Source organism: Lissotriton helveticus, chromosome 12 (assembly GCF_964261635.1).
Source record: "Lissotriton helveticus chromosome 12, aLisHel1.1, whole genome shotgun sequence".
In the NCBI taxonomy this organism is placed as follows: Eukaryota; Metazoa; Chordata; class Amphibia; order Caudata; family Salamandridae; genus Lissotriton; species Lissotriton helveticus.
Window position 1 is genome coordinate 790837186 of NC_136073.1, and position 23915 is coordinate 790861100.

At 43.8% G+C, this 23915-nt stretch overlaps 1 protein-coding gene across 1 annotated transcript in view; it reads left to right on the forward strand.

Moving 5' to 3' along the window:
* Positions 1-22344: 22344 nt before the first annotated feature.
* The window catches only part of HAX1 (HCLS1 associated protein X-1), a 56935-nt gene continuing 55364 nt past the window's right edge, over positions 22345-23915 (forward strand). Inside the window, exon 1 of the mRNA XM_078671143.1 lies at positions 22345-22543. Within this exon, the coding sequence (XP_078527269.1) occupies positions 22494-22543 (50 nt within the window). The 5' untranslated portion in view covers positions 22345-22493. The remainder of the gene's footprint in view (positions 22544-23915) is intronic.

Consider the following 23915-nt stretch of genomic DNA (forward strand, 5'->3'; position numbering starts at 1 on the left):
AGGGAGATAAGACTAGGGAAGTAAGGGGTCTATTTTGGGATAACCTTTCCAAAGGCTATGACATCCTTTTAGCTGAAAAGGACTGGCCACCAAAGTTTGTCAGGGAGCGCCCTCATGGCGAAGAAATAATTATGCCTGCCTTCTCAAATCACATTCCAATTCATACAAAATATACACTTGCAAGAAAGTGGGCGGTAGCCCAAGCTCCTGCATTATATAAAAATCATGTAGGATGGGATCAGGACTCTCCTCCTCACAAAATCCAATTAAAATGTCAACCGACTGCACAAAGGCAGTACCCAATTAAGCAAGAAGCTAAAAAACAGGTCAGGGAGATCTTAGATCAACTTGAATACCAGGGGGTGATTGAAACATGCACCTCACAAATGAACAATACTTTGTTTCCTGTCTCCAAGCCAGACAATTCATATCGCCTAGTTTTGGACTACAGACACCTTAACTCATGTTGCAAGACATTTGCAGTACAAAACTCACACAGTGCAGCACTAATGAATAACATCGTGCGCAAAAAATACAAAACAACATTAGACATCTCTAATGGATTCCTTTGTCAAAACATTGCACCTGAAAGCAGGTATTTGACCGCTTTCTCAATAATGGGGTCGCAGAAAAATTTCTGTCAACTCCCACAGGGGTTCAAGAACAGCCCAGGATTATTCTCAGCAAGAGTAACAGAGTTACTACAAATGTATGATGATGAGGCATTATCTTATGTCGATGACATCTATCTGACAGATGATGACTTGGATACTCACTTGAAAAGAGTGAACACCATAATACTTGGGTTCGCAGCAGAGGGTTACAAAATCAACTTTAAAAAGTCACAAATTGCCCATCTGATTGTCCTATTTTTGGGATATGAATTATCAAGTGAAGGCAAAAGCCTAGCAGACAATTTCTTAGAGAAGTGTGCTGTACTCCAAGCACCAAAAACGCTGAGGAACTTACAATCAATACTAGGTTTCCTGAATTTCGGAAGAACTTACATTCTAAATTATGCAGAGAGGGTTAAACCTCTCTATGAATTAATAAAACCTGATTTTAAACCAATCAATTGGACTCAAAAACACACAGAAATTTTGAGATAATTGCAAACAGACATGTTAGCAAAAACAAAATTGCAAACTCGCGATAATACACGCAACCTTGTAATCCGAGTCATCCCAGGAAGATGCGGATTCACGTACCTGACCTCTAATGAGGGAGAAGAGGTACCAATCGCATACAAATCACACTTGTACTCACAAGCTGAAAAAACATTCAGTCTCGCGAAAAATGTTGTAAATGCGGTTCAAACAGCTGTAGCAAAAGAAAGAGCCCAGGCCCAAGGCAGACAGATTACTATTTTAACAGCAGAATCAGCCTTCGAGGCATTAACAAGCCCACGCAATTTAACTACCGTGGCATTAGATCCAAAATGGATACAATGGGAGAATTCTCTTGCTACAGAAAAAGTGAAATACTATTTTGACCCGGAAATGAAAAAATTAAAATATCTAACGTATGAAAGAGAATATCCTCTGCCAATCGAAATTCTGCCCATACAACTTTACGCCTGTGTAATATATACAGACGGATATGCACACCCCTCAGTTTGGGGAAAACAAGCTTATAAGGCTACGTGCGAGGTTGTCAAATGCCGGTGGCGCGGAGGTAAATTGTGACCACTGGTAACAATGTCACAATCTGTAAAAGACAATTCAGGTCAACAAACTGAATTAATAGCTTTCAAAATGGCGCTCGACATTGCCGATCGCGAATTCCCGACACTAATAGTGTGCGATTCGCATTCCTGCGTCAAATCATACAATAATGACTTGCAGAAATGGGTTCAAAACGGTTACAAAGATGACACAGGTGCCACAATAAAGCAAAAATCGCTTTGGGAACAAGTAGTTCTTATAAAGAAAGAATTACAAAAGACTCACGTGATACATACACTGAGTCATCAGCGTGATGGCGTTCGCGCTGCAGGGAATTCATTGGCTGAAACAGCCACAGCGGAAGCAACTAAACCGGCTTCCGTAGCCACAAAAAAGCGTTCAGAAAAATACATAGACGGGGAAACCATGCTGGCGGTAAAAACGTCTTCAGAAGGCGACTGTGCAGCATTACCCGTGAACTATCCACTCAATTATACATACATAATCGATGCAAACTCCGTTCCTTTTGCTCGAATCCCTGGAGTGGGGGATAGAGTAATTCCAAACACAAACAGGAGAATCTTCTTAATACAAGAAGCACATATGGGATTAGGTCTAAGACATCAGATGATCAAGGAATCTCTGACAGAATTACAATCAGAATACTGGTGGCCGGGAATGAGCTTGGATAATCACAAATTTGCAAAAAATTGTGAAAACTGCAACAGAGATCGCAGTGACGAACTGGCCGAAGTAGTGCCAGAACACCTAATAGAAAGCATAAGGCGATCTATACGCATGATTAAACAGGAAACATGCGTCCCAATGTATATTATTTAAGACTAGATTCACTTAAAATGTAGAACACCAGCGCTCGGCTGACGCCAGAACTGTTATAAAAGATTTGCGAGTCTATATCGGCACATACGCAATTGGCATGCTACATTCTGACCAGGGTCCTGCTTTTACCTCTCGAGCTTATAAGGAGGCCATGACCAGCATGGGCATTGCATTGCGGTACTCTTGTCCCTTCCATCCTGAGGGAAACGGGATTGTGGAAAGAAAAAACCGAGACATAAAGCAATCTATAACGGCGAGGGTATTAGGTACGGGTACTGGGTGGGTCCAACATTTAACAAGTGTCCAACGTAGTCTTAACAATCTGCCAAGAAATTCTCTAAAAGGTTTCAGTCCGTATGAACTATTGTTCGGGACTAGAATGCACATTCAGGACCTCGATAGTCAGACTTCAGTGGAAGAAGAAAAATGCTTTGATATCAAAGATCGTTTTGCTATTTTACAGGACTTAAATGAAACAAGAAAAGACCTGAGCATTGTAAAGCTAAAACAGCAGCCAACAGCCACTGAAGAGAAACCACCTGTCCCAGCAAGGCCTGTCTGGATTCCAAAGATTGGGGATCTGGTCAGAGAGAAGATCGCGGTGAAGAAGGAATTTGGGCCTTCTTACAGGAAAGCAGTACCTGTCTTAGCTGGCAACGGAACAAGATCATTTGTACTACCGCCCCTTGCTGGTAAAAAGGAGAACCGAGTTGTATCCATCGACCTGGTAAAACCACAATCATGTGGCCGATAATAAGTAGTAGGCCCAGTGGACTCCCAAAAAATAGCAGAACACCAAAGTTTGCTAAAATACAAGAGGTTCAAACTGAGAGACTAATCACATTTGATAAACCTGCAGTGATTAAAAAAGGACTATGCAATAAAGCCATGGAACTTGTGCCTCTTGAAACCCAAATTGAAACAGTTCATCAAGAAACACCTGTCTACAACGATGTAGCCACAGACTATGCTAATGAAACAAAGAAAATTGCAAAAGCAAATAAAAATCCGGAAGCGATTCCAACAATTGACAGAACTGCATCTGGCTACTTAATCAATTTCGATGACTTTTCTGAAAATCCAAGCGAGCTTGAGGAACAGCCAACAACTAAATCTTTTAAAAACAAAGTAACAGAACTCTTTCATCAACTGAAAGAAACCTACCTGATTTCTCCATGGATTGAATTTTGGATTGTGTTAGGTGTACTTTTTCTCCTGCTTTGGCTCATCATGGTTCTTTGTTTGGGAAAATTCATTGAGGGAAAATATAGTACAATGGACACAGCAAGTCAGAACATCAACTTGGTCCTAAAGCCACACAATTCATCTCACATCGAGAAAAGAGAACTATCATCCGTGAATGTCACAGCCAATCCAATACCCGGCGGGGTAGCTTGGGACAAAACAGATTACGAGATCTATGGCCCGGTCGAGCTCTTGAAGTATCCACAACAGTTTAAGATTTCATTGAGTGACTTTGTAAAACCGAGCACATTCTCTGATGATTGGGACTTTGAAAGTATTAATGATATGATGTCAGATTTAGTAATGTCAGCAAAATTTACAGAACATGATTACTTGCAGGGTTCATCTAATTATGAAGAATTGTACTGCTACAACCACTTTGCACATCACTATTTGCATAAATCTGCTCAACCTAGAAATGTTTTAAATTATAATCAATGGGAACATTGTGCAACCCCACCAAAAGGCAGTTCTAAAACATTTTATGAGAAATTGCCATACTTCTCAGGGTTTAACACAAGTGAAGCAGAAGCCTTTTACTTCAAAATGTTAAATAAGACAGGAATGAAAACAATGCTGACAAACACTAAATTAATCTATTCAGAAGCATTTTATGAACAAATGACTACATTTGGTTTTGATTTTTGGAAAAACAATATTGAAACAAAAACCATCTGGGATACCAAAGATGGGCAGGTCCAAGGTATAGAATCATTATTTAGAGCCTGCATGATCCCAGAACAAATTATATTCTTGAATGATACCATTCAACAGACAACCTGTCTTGGCCTAGCCAAAATTAAAGACTTGAACAAACCGTCTATTCCAAAGCCAACACCTGACAGTAATAGCACTACAGATGTTGAGATAGACGTATCCCATATTTTTAAACAAAACAGAACACATCCTGATTGGAAAAAATGGTTGATCTGGCCCGCAGACACAAATAACTGTCAAGATAGATTCCTGAACAAAATACAGGGGTTCAAATTGACCAGGCCAGACCCTAGATACTCCCAGAGACAACATCCAGGGATAGTTACAACATACAGTGTAGGAAAACTCTGCCTCGAATGGCTACAGAAATCCACACTAGCAGAAATTAAGCAACACTTGACTTTACTTAAAGACGGTGCTGACTTGCGTGATTTCATAATGGGACCACGCAAACAGCGTCAAAAACGTTTCATAGCGGCCGGTATATATGCAGCTTACAACGAAGCTTGAAAAGAAACGCAAATTGAAACAGCAGAAAAAATACGGGAAATTGACCGTATTAATTTGGAAAAATCACTTTCTGTTGTAGACAATGGGTTAATGACTCTGTCTTCCAGAATATATTCACTGGACAGTATTGTATCATCTGCTATAGATATAATAGAGCAGGACTTGCTTATGTTACAACACGGTCAGTCCCAATTACGTTCTATTTGTACAGCTTGGCTGGACGTTACAAAATCTGCGTTCAGGTTACGTGCCTTGGCGTTTAATCAACACAACGTCATTATTCTCTATCTTTAACCTTACTGATACACAAATCAGCTTGGCACAGAAAGGAGCAGAATATACAATTCTGAGCATTGAAAAACTTGAGAGATTACCATTGACAATGTCAGAACGACCTATCATTGAATGGATAATACACGGAATAATAACTATTCCGATAACAACTTTCCAATTTAAATTCTGTCAAGAGTATATACCAGCAGGCCAGTATGAAAGGTTGGGTAAAGGGTACATTAAGTCATCATGGAAATTACCTCACACACACACGTTATAGTGAAAAGGAACTGAATGTATTTCTTAGTGGTAATAATTGTAAAAGGTCACTGAGTGGTATACTTCTGTGTCAAGGTATTAACCTGCATGGGGCCTGTGAGGGGACTTCAAATAACCTTTCATGTCACCAGCATGGCACACCTGCAACTCGGATAGAGCCATTCTTTAGACGGCTTTCTAACGGGAGCTATATTCTAATAGTCGACCACAGATGTTGTGGCATGGTGCCAGGAAAAGATTATCTCGTGAGCGTTAGTTCCATGGTCACTTGCTGTATGCAGGTATTGTTTCCAAACAGCACTCCAGACAGGGAGGCAAAAATTTGGCCATTTTTGAATATCCCTTCTATTCGAATTCATACTTTAAGTAGAATGAAGTCTGTTCTTTTACAGACAACTGTGCCCTTGACGTCATAAAAAAAAAACGTATGATCTGCAAGTCGCAAAGACAACGGCAGAGATACATAGCCTTTTATCAACAAATTGCCCCCTACATTTCGCAGAAATATTAAGCCAAATCCTAAATATGTCTGATACCAGCGGATTCCCACATGTATTTAAGACAATTTTTTCGGGACTGTTAACACCCTTCACAATAGTTCTGGGCATTTTTCCTAATTTTGTCCATTCTGTCTTTGGCGGCCTACCACTCCTGTTGGGACTCGTAGCAGTCATTTTATTTTTGATACTTCTGCTTCGTTATGGCAAGCCAAAACGCAGACAAAACTCCAGCCACGATGGAAGAAACGATCCTAGCTATACGCTATCGGGACCGCATAACTAAAGTCCTTGGATTAGCCCGGATAAGAGATCTGAATATGACTTGGTTTCTTTCATTCAGACCAATCTGGCAGAATTGTATCTTACCTGTGCTTCGATGTATGCTATGCGGAGAAGAATGCGTGTTGGACGTCTGTCTTACACTACAATCAGCAGTACCATTGGATACAGATACTTTGCTAAGTCCTGTAACTGCTCATGCATCGTGTTGTCCCCAGCGGTTACAAATCCTGATGACGGCATTCTTTGAGACTTCACCACTACGATTAAAGGGTAGTGAAGTACGAGATGAGAGCAACATCACCCAGGTACGACCTTCTGTGAGCATTGCTGATCCTGACATCGATGATAGCAATCATTCTCACGACTGCACAGTTGCAGCATTTTCCAACTTGGTCGAACTTTCACCTGAAGCGGTAAACCACTTTTTTGAAAGTCTGTCTGAAATGATGTTTTCCCCCGAACAAAAAGAATAACTTTTAAGCAAACCAGTACACAGCGTTCCCTGAACTCTGAATTCCGCCTTCGGCTTTGATAAACAAAAGCTACTGAACATATTTGGAACTATATTTTTTCTCTCTCCCCTGAAAGCGAAAATTTTTTTTTTCCCGATTCGAAAATATTTACCTTTTTCTGGCACATGTACTCTGCTTGAAGTAGAACTATTCTTAGAGAACAGAGCTTCTATTTTAGGAACTCTAAAGACAATATATCACGTCAGCCTCTAGCACATTTACAGCAACTGTATTTATATGTGATGGAATGGTCTCGACCCTTTTATCTGTATTAAGAGCCATTTCATGAGTAAATTTCGCAAATCATTCATGCTGATATATATATGCATCCTTTTTAATGAATGATTGCACTGCTTGAAAAGCGTACAGTACCTATAATAATTTTTCATGTATTTCGCATACACCATTTCAAATGCAAAAATGTATTTTGGGGTGGGTTGGTATGCACATGCACCTTTTATGTTTACTATTGCTTAAGTTTTAGTAATGATGGACATTAATTCGTGGAGTGGGTGTAGTGTTTTATCTAGGAACCTGAATCGATATTCCTATTTTATGCCCTTGTCCGGTTATAATGAATAATGTCCATACAACGGCATAATAATCATATCCATAATTCAGTCGTAGCACATGCTGTCACATTAAGCAAGGCTACTTCTCCGGCCCCCTAGTAAGCACACCGAGTTCTCTAAACAAAACCAAGCCTCCAGCAACCTGGGAAATCCCCCTTGCTTTTGTTTTGATTTCGTCCTAGAACTCCTGTAAAGCACTGTAAGAACGGCCAGTTCTTAGTGACATCTTTATTGACGTCTTATGTCCAACCTTACGTCAAACCCAGGCACCTTTCAGGTATAAATATACCAACGTTGCCTTAAGCAAACACACGGTGGTGATTCTGGAGCAGAGCAGGTATCTACTTGCCCGAGAGCCCAGCTGATGCGAGAGCCCACGGATGCTGCCCCTCCTCTTTGACGCACTGAGAGAGACGCTGTCTTTTCTCCAGCCGAGAAATCCAGCTCAGGTGTTTCCAGATACCTTCGCGGGTTACTGGGATATCGAGTCCTGAGAATGAGATACAAGACCTCCTGCTTTCTATTACCCAGGTACGGAACTGACTAAACCCTTACAGAGAATTCTTGAGTCAGAATCTTGGCAAAACAAACTTAACCTAAACTGCTACTTACTTACTCCTTCCCACGTATTAGGCTTAGGTCAGGTACACCGGGGTAGGCGTATTTAGAAGCACCAGTTGAGTACGATTAGTAAATGTATATATGTATGTATATATTCTATCTATTTTAAAGTATCATATGGCTAAGAAACCATATCAATGCTTTTACAGTATTATTTTATAATCCTCCTTTTACTGTACGCACTTTACTATAAGTATTGCAATTGTAGCAATTCATTTCTCTTGTATGAAGAAGAAGACTGCTCAACAAATAACACCTTTTATTGAAAACGCCCGTCTCTCTTTTCTCTGCATTCTGGTGAAACTAAGTACGCACATTTGACTGAGTGAAATGTAAATGTAGTATACTTGTAAAGCGCACAGCTGCCCCAGCAACGGGGGGTCCCGGCGCTGTATAACTCTGGGGAACCCGTCCTGGCTTTCCCTGTGGGATGGTCCCTTGCTGGGAGTCCCCAAGGTGGAGCCAGGCATCCCCGGAATTGGTGGGGCCGTTGTGGAGATTAGGCAAGCTAATGCCCAGAGTTGCCGAGTGGAACCCCTGATTAGAGTAAGCACCGAAGCGAGAATTATCGAGTCCGCTGACCAAGGTCCACGACCCTGCCGCGTCGGGAATTGAACCCTGGTCCCAGGCTGACTTCTGCTCTCAGGCCTGCCGCCTCTAACCAGTGAGCCACACCACTCCACTGTCTACTCTGCTGTCTATTGTTTTCACACGACTCTAGAGATACACTCTTATTCAGGGAGAGCAAAGTTGTCATGTTTTATGGTTGTCAGAAGCTAATCCCTTCTTGTCTATCCAGGGAGGTTAAACTCCTCCTCGTTTATTCGAGAAAGTTTCTAGTGACCTCTGAGCTAGCTGGCAAACCTTAAGTCTAATATAGTCAGTAGAGACCTAGATAACTTCAGTCCTACGTCTACACTGCTGAATATATTATTCCAATGCGCAGAGCCTATTGGGAATATAGGAACTACACTACACCGGCTGCAGGTCTTTTAGGTGGTTATTTTCCTTATAACCTTTTAAATAAGGTGCCTATTGATAAAATATGTATCTGATCCTAATGTTCTAAACAACCAGATGACGGGGTTCAATTGCTAAATAATATTTTTGACATTATAACACATTATTGGAGGCAGGTTACTGATATGCCCTCTCTTGAGTGAAGTGACTAAATCTATTTATTCCTTTTGGAATTCATACCAAATTTAATGTATTTATTGTTGCTACCAATATAAGATTTCGCACTTTTATTGCTAAATTTGTCAAGAAAGTTACAGCTTAAGAAAATAACTGCTAATTCTTGTGTTATGGGGCTCGACAATATCTCTTGCACTGTGCATGTTTATTTTGATTTATTATCAAATAAACTTCTTTAAACTGTATTTTTTCCTCCACGTATTCATAAAGTTAACTTTCTTTAGAATTCGGCTTTGGTGAGGCATATTAGTGACTGGTCAGTAATTTTCTGAGTTTTTAGCATTAGCCCGATGTTTCTTATAGACAGTGGTAGGTACAGCTTGTTTCATTGAGACAGATTATTGAATGTTGCGGCCACAAGCACCACATGGTGCTTGACTGAGCACTGCAGTCTGGTGTAATTAAATCACGGATGCTAGGGCCAAAGTGCCCAGAGTATAGGATCACTGATTGGTTGGTTGAAGCTCAATGTGCCTAGGTTGGCAGTAACATCCAAAGCTCGTTTTGATTCAGAGCAGTCTATAACCAGCTAAAAAGCGCTTATTAATAGCATTATTTAATAGTAAGTTTAATGCTTAGTCAATCAATCAACCAGGATTTTATATAGCGCAGCTACTCGCCCGTAAGGGTCTCAAGTTGCAAATCAAACATCTATAAAATGGCAATATTTTGTTTAGAATGGTCTGATTTGACTAAAATATTATTAGATTCATGGAAGATAGAGTGGCGTTATGAGTGTTGTTTGATAATGCAACTATTATACAAAACATTTAGAGGTTATTCATAGTTAGTCAAATATAAGTAGTACAAACATTCAGAACCCACCTCTAAAAAAATGGAAACCTCGAGTTATACCTTGTCCTTCGCAAGTAGTTCAAGTTTAATTTGTAACTTTTCTTTGTTATTGTTCAGCCTTTCCATTGCCAAAAGCGACTCAAACTTCTGAATGCACATAAACAGAACTGCATTGTGTGACCTTTTCCGACCTGAACATGCAGAAAATTAAAATCTCAAACTGCATTTTTATGTTGTAAATTGGAAATGGAGGAAGCTGGCTCTGTATATGGTATACCACTAGGTGGTTATACCTTGCACAGAGTCCAGAGATTCCCCCTGAATTGTGCAGGGCTCAATGAAAACCCATGATGCTCTATTAGTGGTAGTGTGGTTGAGAAAGGCTTGGACCTAGCACAGAGGAGTGTAAGACATTTATTGCACACACATGACCAGTAACTGACACACAACTCTAAAAGGAGATTCACACCAATTTGATAGAAATAAGATTTGTTTGTGTTTTAAGACCAAGATCTTCGCAATAAGGTAAATATGTTTTTAAATAAAAGTACTTTGCACTTTCAAAAGTCGACACAGTACAATTTCTGAGCAGTTCAACGTTACCCTACGGAGGAAAACAATAATGCGGTTATACAAATAAGTATGCAACTTATAGTTCCAGTCTTCAAGACCAAAATTCAGCAAGGGGCAAGGGTCAGATGAGTACCAAAACTGCACCACAAGCGGCACAGAGGCGGCCAGAGCAGAGGTCAAAATCAGAGTTCGGCCTAATGCTTTCAATGGGGACTGGGGGTGCTTTGGGGGTTAGCGCAAGCACAGGTGGGGCAACAAAGCAGTACCCAAAATAAACCACTAGAGGCACAGGGAAGGCCGGGTGCAGGGTGCAAATTCAGCGTTGGGCACCCAATACTTTTCATTGGAGAACTTGCTTCGCACAAACAGACAACAGGCATCGCACCGGAGGTTGCAGGAGGGAGATCAACAACAGCAGAGTTAAGTAGAGATGTAGGGGGTGATAGAGTCACCGTCCATTCAGCTCACCAAGGCCCAGGGTCTCCGGGTGCAGGGGTGCCTTTAGACATAGTCTTCTTACCGGAGCAGGTTGCAGCCTGGGGGAGCCTCTAGATTCAGACTGCAGGCATCGTGGTGAAGTCCAGGAGGGGTTAGCCAGCGCTGGATTTGAGGTCAGGATCACTGGGGAGCCTATTCTGGGTCAGTAGGCCACCTGGACACTGGGCGTACGTGTTGGGTGCAGAGTGGTCAGGACTCACGGTTCCAGCTGGCACTGGGGTCCTTGGTGTTGGGTTCTTGGGGACAGAACCGCTGTCCTCTGGAGTACTGGTATTAGTCAAAGTTCAGGTAGTCTTCCTTGGGTTTCTGGAAGTTTCTGGCTGCAGGACAGTCGTTGTCTTCTCGAAGGGTCTTTGAAGCTGAAGACAGGCCGGTAGGGCTGGGCTTCACTACACGGCGTCTTCTTCGTACTTATTCTTAGTTTGCAGGTAATTATGTTCAAGGTCTGAGGGAGCTCATAAATACTAGATTTATGGGAAGTTTTAAGGGAGTAGCAGGTAGGGCCAAAGGCCTCCTCCACTTGGGGTAACTACACCCTCTTTCATGCCACCCTCCTGTGGGAGGGGGCTTAGTCCTAGCCCTAATTGGAAGAGTCACCTCATCTTCAAGATGGAGGTGGCTGAAAAGTGTGCTGAACCTTGCTTCCTCCACCTGAGGGGTGGAGTTGGTAAATGTGGGCACACCTCACAGTCTTTCTAAGTTATCCCAACGGTTTTTCCACCGAACATGGGGTTAAAACCGGAGGCTGCCATCTACTGCTAGCAGTAGAGGCTGGGGGTTGCATTACAAAGGTGGCAGGCCTTTGAAGCTTCCCTTTCGAGCACTGTGCCCATACTGGGGAGGATGTGTGACACCTCCACCCAGGGTGTGCATTGTTTCTGGTCCTAGAGAGCAAAGGCTCTCCACCCAGGGGTCCAGAAACATCTGTGTGTGTGGCAGACTGCCTAAAGCCAGTCAGTGACGACACCAGGGTGGATACGTTTTCAGGGGGCACCTCTGAGGTGCCCTCCATGGTTCAATAAATCTCACACTGGCATCTGTGGAGATTTATCACAAATAGTCGTTTGGTCCCAAACACTCCGGGTTTCAGTGAAGCCATCATGGTGCTGGGGAACTTAAGTTATTGAATGTTCAGCCCATGTACTCTCTCTTTTTTTTTTTATTAAGTTTTTTTGGCATAAGCAGAGAGAGAGAAAAAAATAAGCATCCAGTCAACAAAAGGAACAATAGTATGATTCCAATCCATAATAGGCAGAGTTGCCGAAACTATAAATCAGTTACTATACACCATAAATCAAAAAGAGTACAAAATACAGAAGCAATGAAAAAACTTCTCAATTTCCTATCCAGTTAGTAACTGGAGACCATAGATTACGACCAAATGTCTTCTTTCTTATACCTTTCAGTTTGTATAATGCCGCTTCAAGATAATACATAGATAAAAGCTTATTTCGCCACAAAATAATATTTGGTGGTTCTTCATCAAGCCAGCCAGACGTTATACAAAAACGAAAAACAGACATGCATATGAACACAAATCCAATAACTGGATCTGAAATCGAATTAGTTGCATTTTCTTCACAGCCAAACAAAACTAAAGATGCGGTTAATTTAACTGGAATAAACAATTCGGTTGTAAGAAAATGCTCTACATCAGCAATAAATCTTGTCAATTTCGGACATTCAAAAAACATGTGTAGTGCATCAGCTCCATGTAGATTGCAGCGACTGCAGCTCGTCCCACGCCCTACACTCCATTTAGCTATCTTCCCTGGTGTATAATAAAGTCCGAATATAGACATATAATGCTGGCTGATGAGTGATCCATTCATTAAAGCATTTCTAGCGATTACTAAACTTCTCTCTATGTTTACACAAGAAATATTCAATTTATTCTGCCATTTAATCGCTACCGCGTCTAGATCATCCTCCCTCTTTTCCAGAATTAATTGAAACAAAGATCCAATTCTTTGTCGCTGTTTGATCGCTTCTAAAATTTCAATATTCCCCAAAAAAATTAAAGACTGTGACAACTTCTGCAGGCAAAAACTTCGTACCTGAAGATATTTATAGAAATCAGACCGAGGTATATGATAAGTGTGCATCAAATAGTCAAATGAAACAAAATCCTTCTCTGTAAATAGATCTCCTAATTTCTTGATGCCTAAATTATTCCACCTATACATTACCCCGTCCTGAAATATCGCCGGCAAAAAAGAACAATCCTGCAAAGATGTGTATTTCGTTAGATTTATACTAAGTCGAAATTTCCTTTTGACAGATCGCCAAATAAAATAGGCTGTATTAAATATCTTAAATTTAGTCTTTTTGTAATAGCTGGGCTCTATGATCCGATTTAGACATTGTTTCGCCTCTGTCCCCAGAAGCATTTCATAGATCGATGGGGTCAAAAAATCCTCCAAATAATCTTCCGGTAATAAAAGTACGCCCATATATTGCATTATTGCCATCCAATGATAAAGTTGAAAGTTTGGCATGCCCCACCCCCCTCTATCTCGAGATAATTCACAGCTTTTTAGCGCTCTCCTTGGCCGGCGATACCCCCATAGAAATCTGGAGCTCATTCTCTCTAACCGAACAAAATAGGCAGATGGTATTAGCAATGGTATGGCTCGAAAAATGTATAAGAATTTTGGAAAGATAAGCATTTTTATCAAATTACTGCGACCTAGAAGAGAAAGTTTCAAATTATTAACCCTTTCTAAAATACTATTTGAAGATGCTATTACTGGATCTAAATTAATAGGAATAATGTCCTCAATGTTAGCAGAAATTATAATTCCAAGATATATGGCCTCTTTGTCTATCTTCATATTCTCTGGACATCCAACCACAGAATGTATGAGCTGAGTTTTATCGATATTCAATTTATAGCCAGAGACACGGCCAAATTCCTCCGCTGACTTTATAATGTTGGGTAGTGCCGTGTTGAGTTCTGCCCATGTACTCTCTATGGCTTCCTTGGCACTTACAATATTTAAGACTTGACTTAAGTATTGTAGAGGCAAGTCTACTCATGCTGCTATGCCCTCCCTTGTGGTATAGTGCACCCCACCTTAGGGCTCTAAACCTGCTAGAGGGCTGACTTACCTATACCTTCAGGCAGTGTATGCTGGCGTGGCACGCATGCAGATGTCATGTCAACTTTGTTGTTTTTCTCCTCAGAGGGGCCATGCAGCTGCAATGGCAGTGGCATAGGCCTAGTGAGGGGGTCCCATAGGACCCTCTTCATCTTCCAGGCCCTAGGTGCGCAGGACACCACTTACTAGGGACTTGCAGAAGTACAAATTGTGGATATATTTTAGGGAAAGAGCATTGGTACTGTGAACCTCGACAGCAGGGACCCAGACCTCTACAGTCAGTGTTGCCTCAAAAGCCAGGCAAAAAGTGTGTGTGTGTGGGGGGGGGGGGCGGGGGTACTGCAACAGTACCCCATGTTCTCACTGGAAACATATATTTTTTCCCTCAAGACATTTTTATTCATTTTACAAGTGATCATCGTGCGGTAAAGCGACACCATGCCTTTTTAGGGAGTAATAAGCACTTCATATGGATGCATAGGCTTTAAGTGAGAAATAAAAACTTGGGGGGGGGGGGGTCTCTAAAAGGGGTGTGGCAAACTGCTAAAGGGGCAGGCCAAAATTGAACTGTGTGCTGTACATAAACCACTCGTGTTTATTTTAATAGCCTGTAATATTACTCTATGTGTAATAAATGAGGCCAACAATAGAGGGTACACTGATTTGGGTTCACTAATAAAATTGTCATCAGAGAGCGGTAAGAATGTTTGTCAGTGTGTGTTTAAAAACTCTTTTAATAAATTTCTCTCAATACAGTGATATAATGTGATGCACTAAAGTAAAACGCTACTCTGTGTTTAGAAAAACACACTTTTTTAATTTTTTGAAGACACTTTACATGATATTTGTTGCACAATTTACATTAACATTCTAATCCTGACCACATCAGGCACAGAGTACACATCGTGCCTGTAGGGCACAAATATATACAGGCACAAGGCAAGGGTGGTCCCAGTGGAAGCTTATCCAGCTGTAGTGCTTTAAATCATATTTGCTTAACATCTTGTGTATTTGCTATAAATAGCCAGGAGCAGCTGGTGACCTTTCAAGAGCGAAGTGCCCCACCACTTACATAAACACATTCTCCCTCTCTACAAAAGCCATAGTAAAAAATAAAAAAATAAAAACTCTTCCTCAAAGCCTAAATAAAGACAGCCACTCTCTCCGAAGTAAAACATTACACCTTATATTAATTAAAAATAAATTGTACTTACTCCGGGCTCAGCGTCCTGGCTGTCTTCCTGAAGCCTGTGGAAAGAAGAACCCCCTAACCAATCCAGTCGCTGTTCTTATGTTGCATGAGAGCAGCACCAGGATTGGATGGAGCAGGTTGGCCTAGAGCTCCTTCAGGCACTAGAAGCTTGTGCTTGGTCTTCAGCCGCTGGCCAAAGTGACATGGACACTTTGAAATGCGTGGCCACCACTACTCCAGTCCTCCTGCTGCCAATATACAGCAGAGGACAGTCAGGACACACCCTCCTGGCTCGGAGGCAGGATGGCGTATGCAGCGCACCTTGGTTAAAAATAAAATGGAAATGAAATCATTTCATTGCCGTTTTATTTTTAACACAAGTCTCGCAGCGGACGGTGACGGCGATGCTTCCTCAACCCCATAAAGAACTTGCTGCTGTAAATAGCACCGGTGCATCAGTGTGCTGTGTTGAAGGCAAGCCTCAATCTCATTGAATAGTGTGGGGTGCGGCACGTGACACACTCCAAGCTTACCTGTCCACCTTAGAGGAGTGGCAGAACCAGTCAATGAATGAACGAATGAACAGGACACACTGACAATGAATGCCTACAGGCATTTCTCACCTCAATGCCACATAAATTAATATATGACATAAGCTAAACTTACCGAATCCAGGCTCATGCCTTACAGAAGTTGTTTTCTTTAATATAAAACTGGCGCAGTTTGACATTCACATTAGCACGACTCTTGCGGGCCCTGCATCAGACTGGAGGCTAACCTGCTGCCACATTTATTTACTGACTTGTTTGACCCCGGAATTGATCTCATGCAGTACCTAGACAGATAAATGCATCCACCCCCAGCGTTGAATTGGTAGTGTGGGCACTCAGGCAATGCCCGTGGGGCCGGTACCGAGTTCCAAGTGTGGGCTGCTTTTTGGAACAGTCTGGGGGGCAGATTTGGGTGGTGTCGCTGCTGTTCGGATACAGCCAGCGGCCCAGTAGGTGTCTGAGTGGCCTTTCTGAAAGGCAGATGGGCGTTCATTACCTAACGTTTAGCAACAGGCAGAGGTGTCACTTTCTTTCTCTCGCAGGGCCGGTCCATTCATTAATGTACGCATACCTAGCAGGGCAGGAGGCCTGAGCAGAAGTGGCCTCACTTGTTTTTAGTCACCAGTGTAAATGAATATGTGCATTTTATTTTTTACCCCCCCCCCCCCCTTTTTTTTAAAATAAAATTTCGCCGAAGCAGTGGTTTGAGGAAAGGCATTATGCAACAGTGGACCACTTTTTTTTAGCGTGCCTGGGCGAATTTTTAATCCCAATCCAACCCTGTCCCAGAACCCTGCATCTGAACCTCTAAAGGTGATCCAGCTATATCAGGCGGCGAGGAGGACAAGGTGCAACAATACGGGAAAATGCCTGGTCTTGAAATTATTATTTAGAAATAAGTCTGTCCCCATCAAGTTCCACCCGTCACAGGGATGATTACTTTTTGCCAACACCTCATCCAGCAGCAAAGATAAGGTAGGTATGTAGCAAGGAACGTCGGATCCACAAGACATCGAGCTGAGCAGCTGAAGTAGGCTCCAAAGTGACTAGCCACATGGCTCCAATCGAGCAGAGAGGGGAGTGATGGCGAGCTCAAGGTGCCATTGTAAATGTAAATGTACATGTATTTATATAGCGCAAATCACCGACACGGTATCTAAGCGCTTGCTTAGGGAACCCGACCTGGTATTCCCCTGTGAGATAACCCCGGCAGGGTATCCACAAGGTGAAAGCCAGGCATCCCGCAGTGAGGGGCCGTAGTGGAGATTAAGCAAGCTATTGCCCAGAGTCGCAGAGTGTGAACCCGTGAGTCGAGTAGGCACCGGAGCGTGAATTATCGAGTCCGTGGAATTTTGAGTCCAAGACCCGCCGAGGCGGGGAATTGAACCCTGGTCCAGGACCGATCTCAGCTTCCGGGTCTGCTGCCTCTAACCCCTGAGCCACACATCCCGGGCACCCCTTTTCCAGTTGCATTTCATTTGCCCTTTTTGTGATGGGGTGGATGTGCGGCTGGCAGAAGTGTTACTACGTGTGACTCGCATAGCATGAGTCACGTTTGCTGATCTGCACACCAGTTGGCAATGCCAGGGCATAAAAAGGCAGGGCATAACAATCAGAGCCCGATGGGGGACCAATTTCAATGCCCCCTTTTTAGGTCTCGCCTAGCTATCGCGTAAGCGATGCTTTGCAAGATATTTAGTGGGGCTTCTGAAAGTGCTCCCAAAGTCTGCAGGCGGATCGGGTACAGTGCATGTGCTCCGGGCGCGCGCACCATTTGTCAGCCTGCGTGACCACTTTCGCGGCCGCTTTGATGTTCTCAGTGAGCCGCGCGGCCACTGAGAACATCAAAGCGGCCGCGAAAGTGATCACCATTTGCCATCCGAAGGATTAGCACAATTAATTGCCTTGTTGCATGCCAGGACTTAAATTCCTGGCTCTTCGATCACAGTAGAGGTGTTTATAATCTGCAATATTAATAGTGGCTTTACCGTCCCTCCTGCCAGCACTTGTTTTTTTTTAATACTAATTGCCACCTTAGTGGCTGCATTTTTCAGTGATAGAAAGCCTCGGCAACAACTGCCTGGAGAGAGTTTGATGTTCCATCTTTCCTCCTATTCAGTCAGCGACATCAATGTTAAAATCTTCCAACTGCAGTTGCATAATTTACTAGCTAAAACACTGCTCTCTCTTCACTTTCAGCACAATCGTACAATCTCAGCGTATGAATCTATATTTGGTTCCCTTACCATCCAATGTTTTTTCGAAAGATTTGACATCTCCAGCTGTACCTCCCTGAATGCAGTATACCCATAATACATGTGTCGCTTGTTTTTATTTCACATCATGCAACTCACTCTTAAGATCAATAAATAAGGTTGATGGACCGTGGCCTGCCAAAGTAGAGGTTCCGCAGGATGCCCGCGAGCTTCCAGGCTGCCAGTGAACATTCTATAGCATTCGAGCCGCAGAGCAGTCCCACTGCAACTTGAATCGAGCCCATCTGCCCCTTCCCACTCTGTTGGGGCTTGCTCCAGCGCCAATGGTCGTCTGCTGCTGATCAGCCATGACACTCTGCTCCCGTGGCATCCCACCTGGTGCTGGGCCGCAAGTCAGAGAGGTTGTATGGAGCAGGCCGCATAGGTCACTTCCGTGAGGGGGCCCATCACTGCTTTTCATGATAGATTAAGGCTAACTTCACGGGCAGCTTGTTTGGGTTGAACTGCTGTGTGGGCTCCTTACTAGAAAAGTGCGCGGAGCAATCACTGATAAACCACCCGGTCACCTCCCTCACTGATGTACGACCGCACAAGATGCAGTGTCTTGCAAGCCATGTGGTGCATTCTTCCCGCCATTCGTTGTGACGTTGTGCTGCGTGATGTTTGCCTTTCAGTGCTCACAGTATTTATGGAGGTTCTTACGTACCCCAGGGCCACCTCTGGACAACCGCTCCTGATTGCTTTGATGGATTACGTGTGGAGCTATAGCCATTTTTAAAAACTCTTGCTGATGCACTGAGAATCTTCATCGTGGCGGGCTGTGGTGCCGAAGAAGTTATCAGTAAATAAGTTCAGGAAGGAGGGCCTCAACGCGCAAGTGCGGGCTCGCTCCCAGGTACTTCTCTGTGGCCGTTCTGTGCCTTGCCACATGGCCACTGGCCCGGCCTCCAGGAGTGCCTCACTCTGAGGATCTCTGCGCATGCGCAGGCTTGCTCCCAGGTACTCCAGTGTGCCCATTCTGTGCCTTGCCACATGGTCACTGGCCGGGCTCTACGATTGTCTCAATACGAAGTGCTCTGCGCATGTGCAGGCATGCTCCCAGGTACTTCGGTGTGCCTTTTCTGTGACTTTCTGCACACTGGCTCAGCTTCCACTAGAACCCCACCCAAGAGTCTTCCTAGATATTCCAACATCCATCCATTCATTCATTATTTCCTGTGAGTCCTTGTTCAATATTTTGGACCCATGGGCTGTACTGGTGACAGGCGTGTTTTGCCAAATCAGAGTAACAGAAAGGCCCTTGTTACAGTACTTAATTTGCAAAAAACAAGGGCGGGAGCTGAAAGTTTTTCTTCGAGCCAAAGTGCTACTGAATGCAGTGCTTCTGTGGTTCTTGTCTCTTTATAAATCACCCCTTATCTGGTGCGTGATAAGCAGTGCATCCTTCAATAAAGAAATAATGTAATGACCCGTCCGTACCACTGACATTCTAGTTCGTGTAATATGGCCTTGTATTGCCTTCTCTGGGTTATGGTGACAGCAGAACTCTTAAATGGCAATACTGGACCATATTACACAGTTGCTCATTAAGTGTACTCTCCATTGATATTATTAAGCATTGTTCCAGCATGTAACACCAACGCCCAAGTTTTGATTTCCTGATTATGTTTCTTATGTAGAGCCAGGCTTGTAGGCCCTCACTGTCCTGCACTTCACATCTGTAGTTGTCACACTAAACACAAAGTATTTCCACATTATTCTTATTTATTGCGTTAATGTTGCCCGTTTATCTGCCAAGTTGCAGACAGAAGAGGTACATATAGAGCCCCACAACGCTCTAGTTGCTAAAGTGGGGGGGTTCACAATGTCAATGCAATAGATCTATGATCTGTGGCTCGGAAGTTGGGGCGTGGCCTTTGGGGATGCTGCCCACCGGTTATTCGCAGCTGTCGCTCCCTTCTCCTTGCAACCCTGCCCCTCCTTTCACCAGAGGCTCTCTCTTTCTAACCCGGTCACTTATTTCATCTCAGCCTTTCAGTCTATCCTTGTGGCACTCCCCACCACCACTCTAGGCTGCCTCTGCCCTCTCCTAGTCACCCTCCCCCTTCCGTCACTAGAATCTCTGCTTCTTACCGGTCTCCTCCATTCACTTCACCCCTTCAGTCTCTCCTAATTGCCCTCCCATGGGCTGTCTCTCCCTCTCCGAGTCACTACGTTCCTCCTTTCACCAGAAGCTCTTGGCTTCTTAGTGGGCCCCTCCTGCCACTGTCGTCTAGTGGTACTGCCCTCCTGTACTACACTGGCTATCTCTCCCCTCATCATTCTGTCCCTTCTTTCAGCAGAGGCTGTCCTTTTCTCAACAAGTCACTCATTTCATCTCAGTCTTTCAGTCTCTCATGGTGAGGATGGGGATGGAAGAAAGACTTGAGGGGACACCAGGGAGGAATAAAGTGATAACATGTGTGAACCTACATCATTCTAGTGCAGAGAAGCAAGGTGACTGGCCACCTTCACCAGCTGGCATCTCATTGTGCCAGTGCAACCAGGCAGGGTGACTGGCTGCTTTCATCAAATAGCATCTCAGTGTGGCAGTGCAGTGAAGCAGAGTGACTAGCTGCCTTCAGCAGCTGGTGCAGGGTGGCTGGCTGCCTCACACACACAACCACAAGCAAGCACACACATAACCACACACACACACATCCAACCACACACACACAACCACACTCACACCCAACCTCACCCACACCCAACCTCACACACAACCACACACACACACCACACATGACACAGAACCAAACACACACACCCAATCTCACACACACAACCACAAACACAACCACACACAAACAACCAACCACACACATACACAACCACACATGACGCACACAACCACACCCAAAAAACCACACACAACCACAATCAGACACACAACCACATAACCAACCACACACACTCAACCACACCCAAGCGCACACACAACCACAACCAGACACACAACCACACATACAACCACACACACAACTACAACCACACATACAACCACACTGTCAGTGTACACTTTCACCAGGCACAGACACCATCAGTCGTCAGTGCACGCTTCCAACGGGCACAAACACCACCAGCAGTCAGTGCACGCTTTCACCGGGCACAAACACCACCAGCCGTTGGTGCTCGCTTCCACCAGGCACACACCACCAGACATCAGTGCACGCTTGCACCAAGCACACACACCACCAGCGCACGCTTTCACCAGGTACACACACACACACCACCAGCCGCCAGTGCACACTTTCACCAGGCACACACACACCACCAGCCATCAGTGCATGCTTTCACCAGGCACACACCACCAGCCGTCAGTGCACGCTTTCACCAGGCACACACACCACCAGCCGGCAGTCCACACTTCCACCAGGCACACACACCACCAGCGCACAATTTCTACAGGCACACACACCACCAGCCATCAGTGCTCACATTAATAGTTAACGCATCCACAATTAACTATTTTAGCAATCACAGTATGGCGCACTTTACTTTTAAACATATTCATCTAAAGCGCAGCATGCCACCATTGCTAAAAAAAAAAAAAGACATTTTTTTGGCCTACAATTTATAGACTTTTGTTGCAATTGGTGTTGCAATATTTAGCAATGCCAATAGCTCAAACGTAATTAATGCGAGACCTATTGCATTGCAAATGCTTGTTAAAACTGCCAGTGCTGGGAGATTCGTTAATCAGTGTCATCATCTCTGCGATACCCACCAGGAACTCTTCCTCACCACCCCGATGGGAAATACATTTAGTTTCCAACTTCCAGACATCTACGTATTAAAATATTTTTGAAGGGTGGCGGTGCTGCCTTCATCCGCATCCCAATATCCCAGTATTGTTGTGGCTCGGTGACGTACAACTCAATATAGCATTTTCTTAAGGGGTGTAATCGGGTTAGGTGCTTCAGGCTACCTACCTGGATCAGTGAACAAGCAAGTAACTGAAAAGCCAACAAGAAACATATTTCTTAGAGGCTAAATTTACAGCAGAAGATAAAGTATTTTAAGCTCGTCCAACTCAAACAGTACGTTTACGGCGACATAGTGAGGTCGACACGACCCGCTGGCCTCGGCTCGCGCTGCACTCGAATCATCATCATAGGTCGGGCAAGGGTGAGATTTAACGACAGTCGTTACCTCTCGTTTTCCGGCAGTGTGGCAGTTTACAGCATTCGTCCGACTCTGCCTGTCTTCCGGCAGCGTGACAGTCCAGGCAGGCTCAGCTGACGCACTGGAGGTTTCAGTGTCCCGGTGGCCTGAAACCATACTCTTTTCAGTTCCAGAGGGGCGCTGCTTTCACCATGAGTGTCTATGACCTGTTTAGGGGCTTCTTCGGATTTCCGGGTAGGAGGTAAGAGGCTATACACCCCCCATGCAACACTACTAATGGCGAGTGACCCCAACGCTCCTGCTTTTAACGTTCACACCTGACCTTCCCACTTACAAAAGGGTGTGTGGACCGGTTAACTTGTAACCAACTACATACACCTTTGGAAGGAACACTGCTGGCCACACCAGAGCCACATGTAAGGGGTTCCACCCCCAAACACACCAACAATAGAGGCAGCAACAGCCCACGCACAGACTGCATCGTCTCACAGGTGTGAACGTGCAAAGGGTGTCTTCCGAAGTGAGGGGTAACTGCTCCACCCGAGGGTGGGACAAGCCAGTGTTCACCCACCTACACTTGCTGGAACGACCTCCTCTTCTCGCATAGAGGGGGTCGTTAACTGCCACTCTACAAGTAGTTGTGCTGGGGGCGGTGGTAACTGATAGAAGGTCCGACTTCCCTGCACCTCGACTAAAGGTGACTATGATTTTTCTCAAACTACAAACGTATATGTTTTTAGACAACACATATTTTTAAAATCAAGTCACATTTGGTTGTTGGTTTAAATCATACTGTATAAAAAGTCAGCATATTGTAAATGTATTTATATGGCGCCTACCCTGACGAGACGTTGACGCGCTTTTCGGTGGGTAGCAGGAGACTCCGGAACCCAAAGTAATAGTGGTGGATTAGTATAGGAAAATATAAGATGTTATTTTTAGACGGTGGACATGTGAGTCTGTTAGGTTGAATAAGATAGATGAGGGAAGAGTTTAGATCAGAGATACTCCGCCTGACCTTTAATTTTGACCCTCTGGTAAACAGCAGCACTGGGCTGCTGTTCACTTGACAGAGCAGGATCATCCAGAAAGCTGTGAAATGGGCATATATTATTTACAACGGTGAAGAAGCAACTAAGGTGTCCTAGGCACCTTAACGTTAGGAATACCTTTAGTTTTAAAGACATCTTGCACTAAGCATGTTAAAACATGATAAACTCTTTGCAAACTTTAAAAAAAGTGTTATATTAACCTGCATTAGCGTTTTACCTTAGTAGATCACATTAAATCAGTGCATTGAGAGACCTTCATTAGCAGTGATAGTTTTAAACATGATCTTGGGGACATTCATTCCACCCCCATTCTGAAAACATTACCATTAGTGAACCAAGAGGCAAGCCATTAGTCAGGTGCACCTTGTGTGTATCCTTTGAATAAAACACAAGAGACTGTTTCTATACAGCATACCTCCCGAACTCGTGTATTTCAAGGGGCTCTCATATGTGGTAATGAAGAAAAAGGATATAAAAAGTGAAATTAACAAATTGCATAGGATCACACAGTTTGGTCAAGTGGAGAAGCCAGGACTGATGCCAGGTTTTTTGGTTTCACGT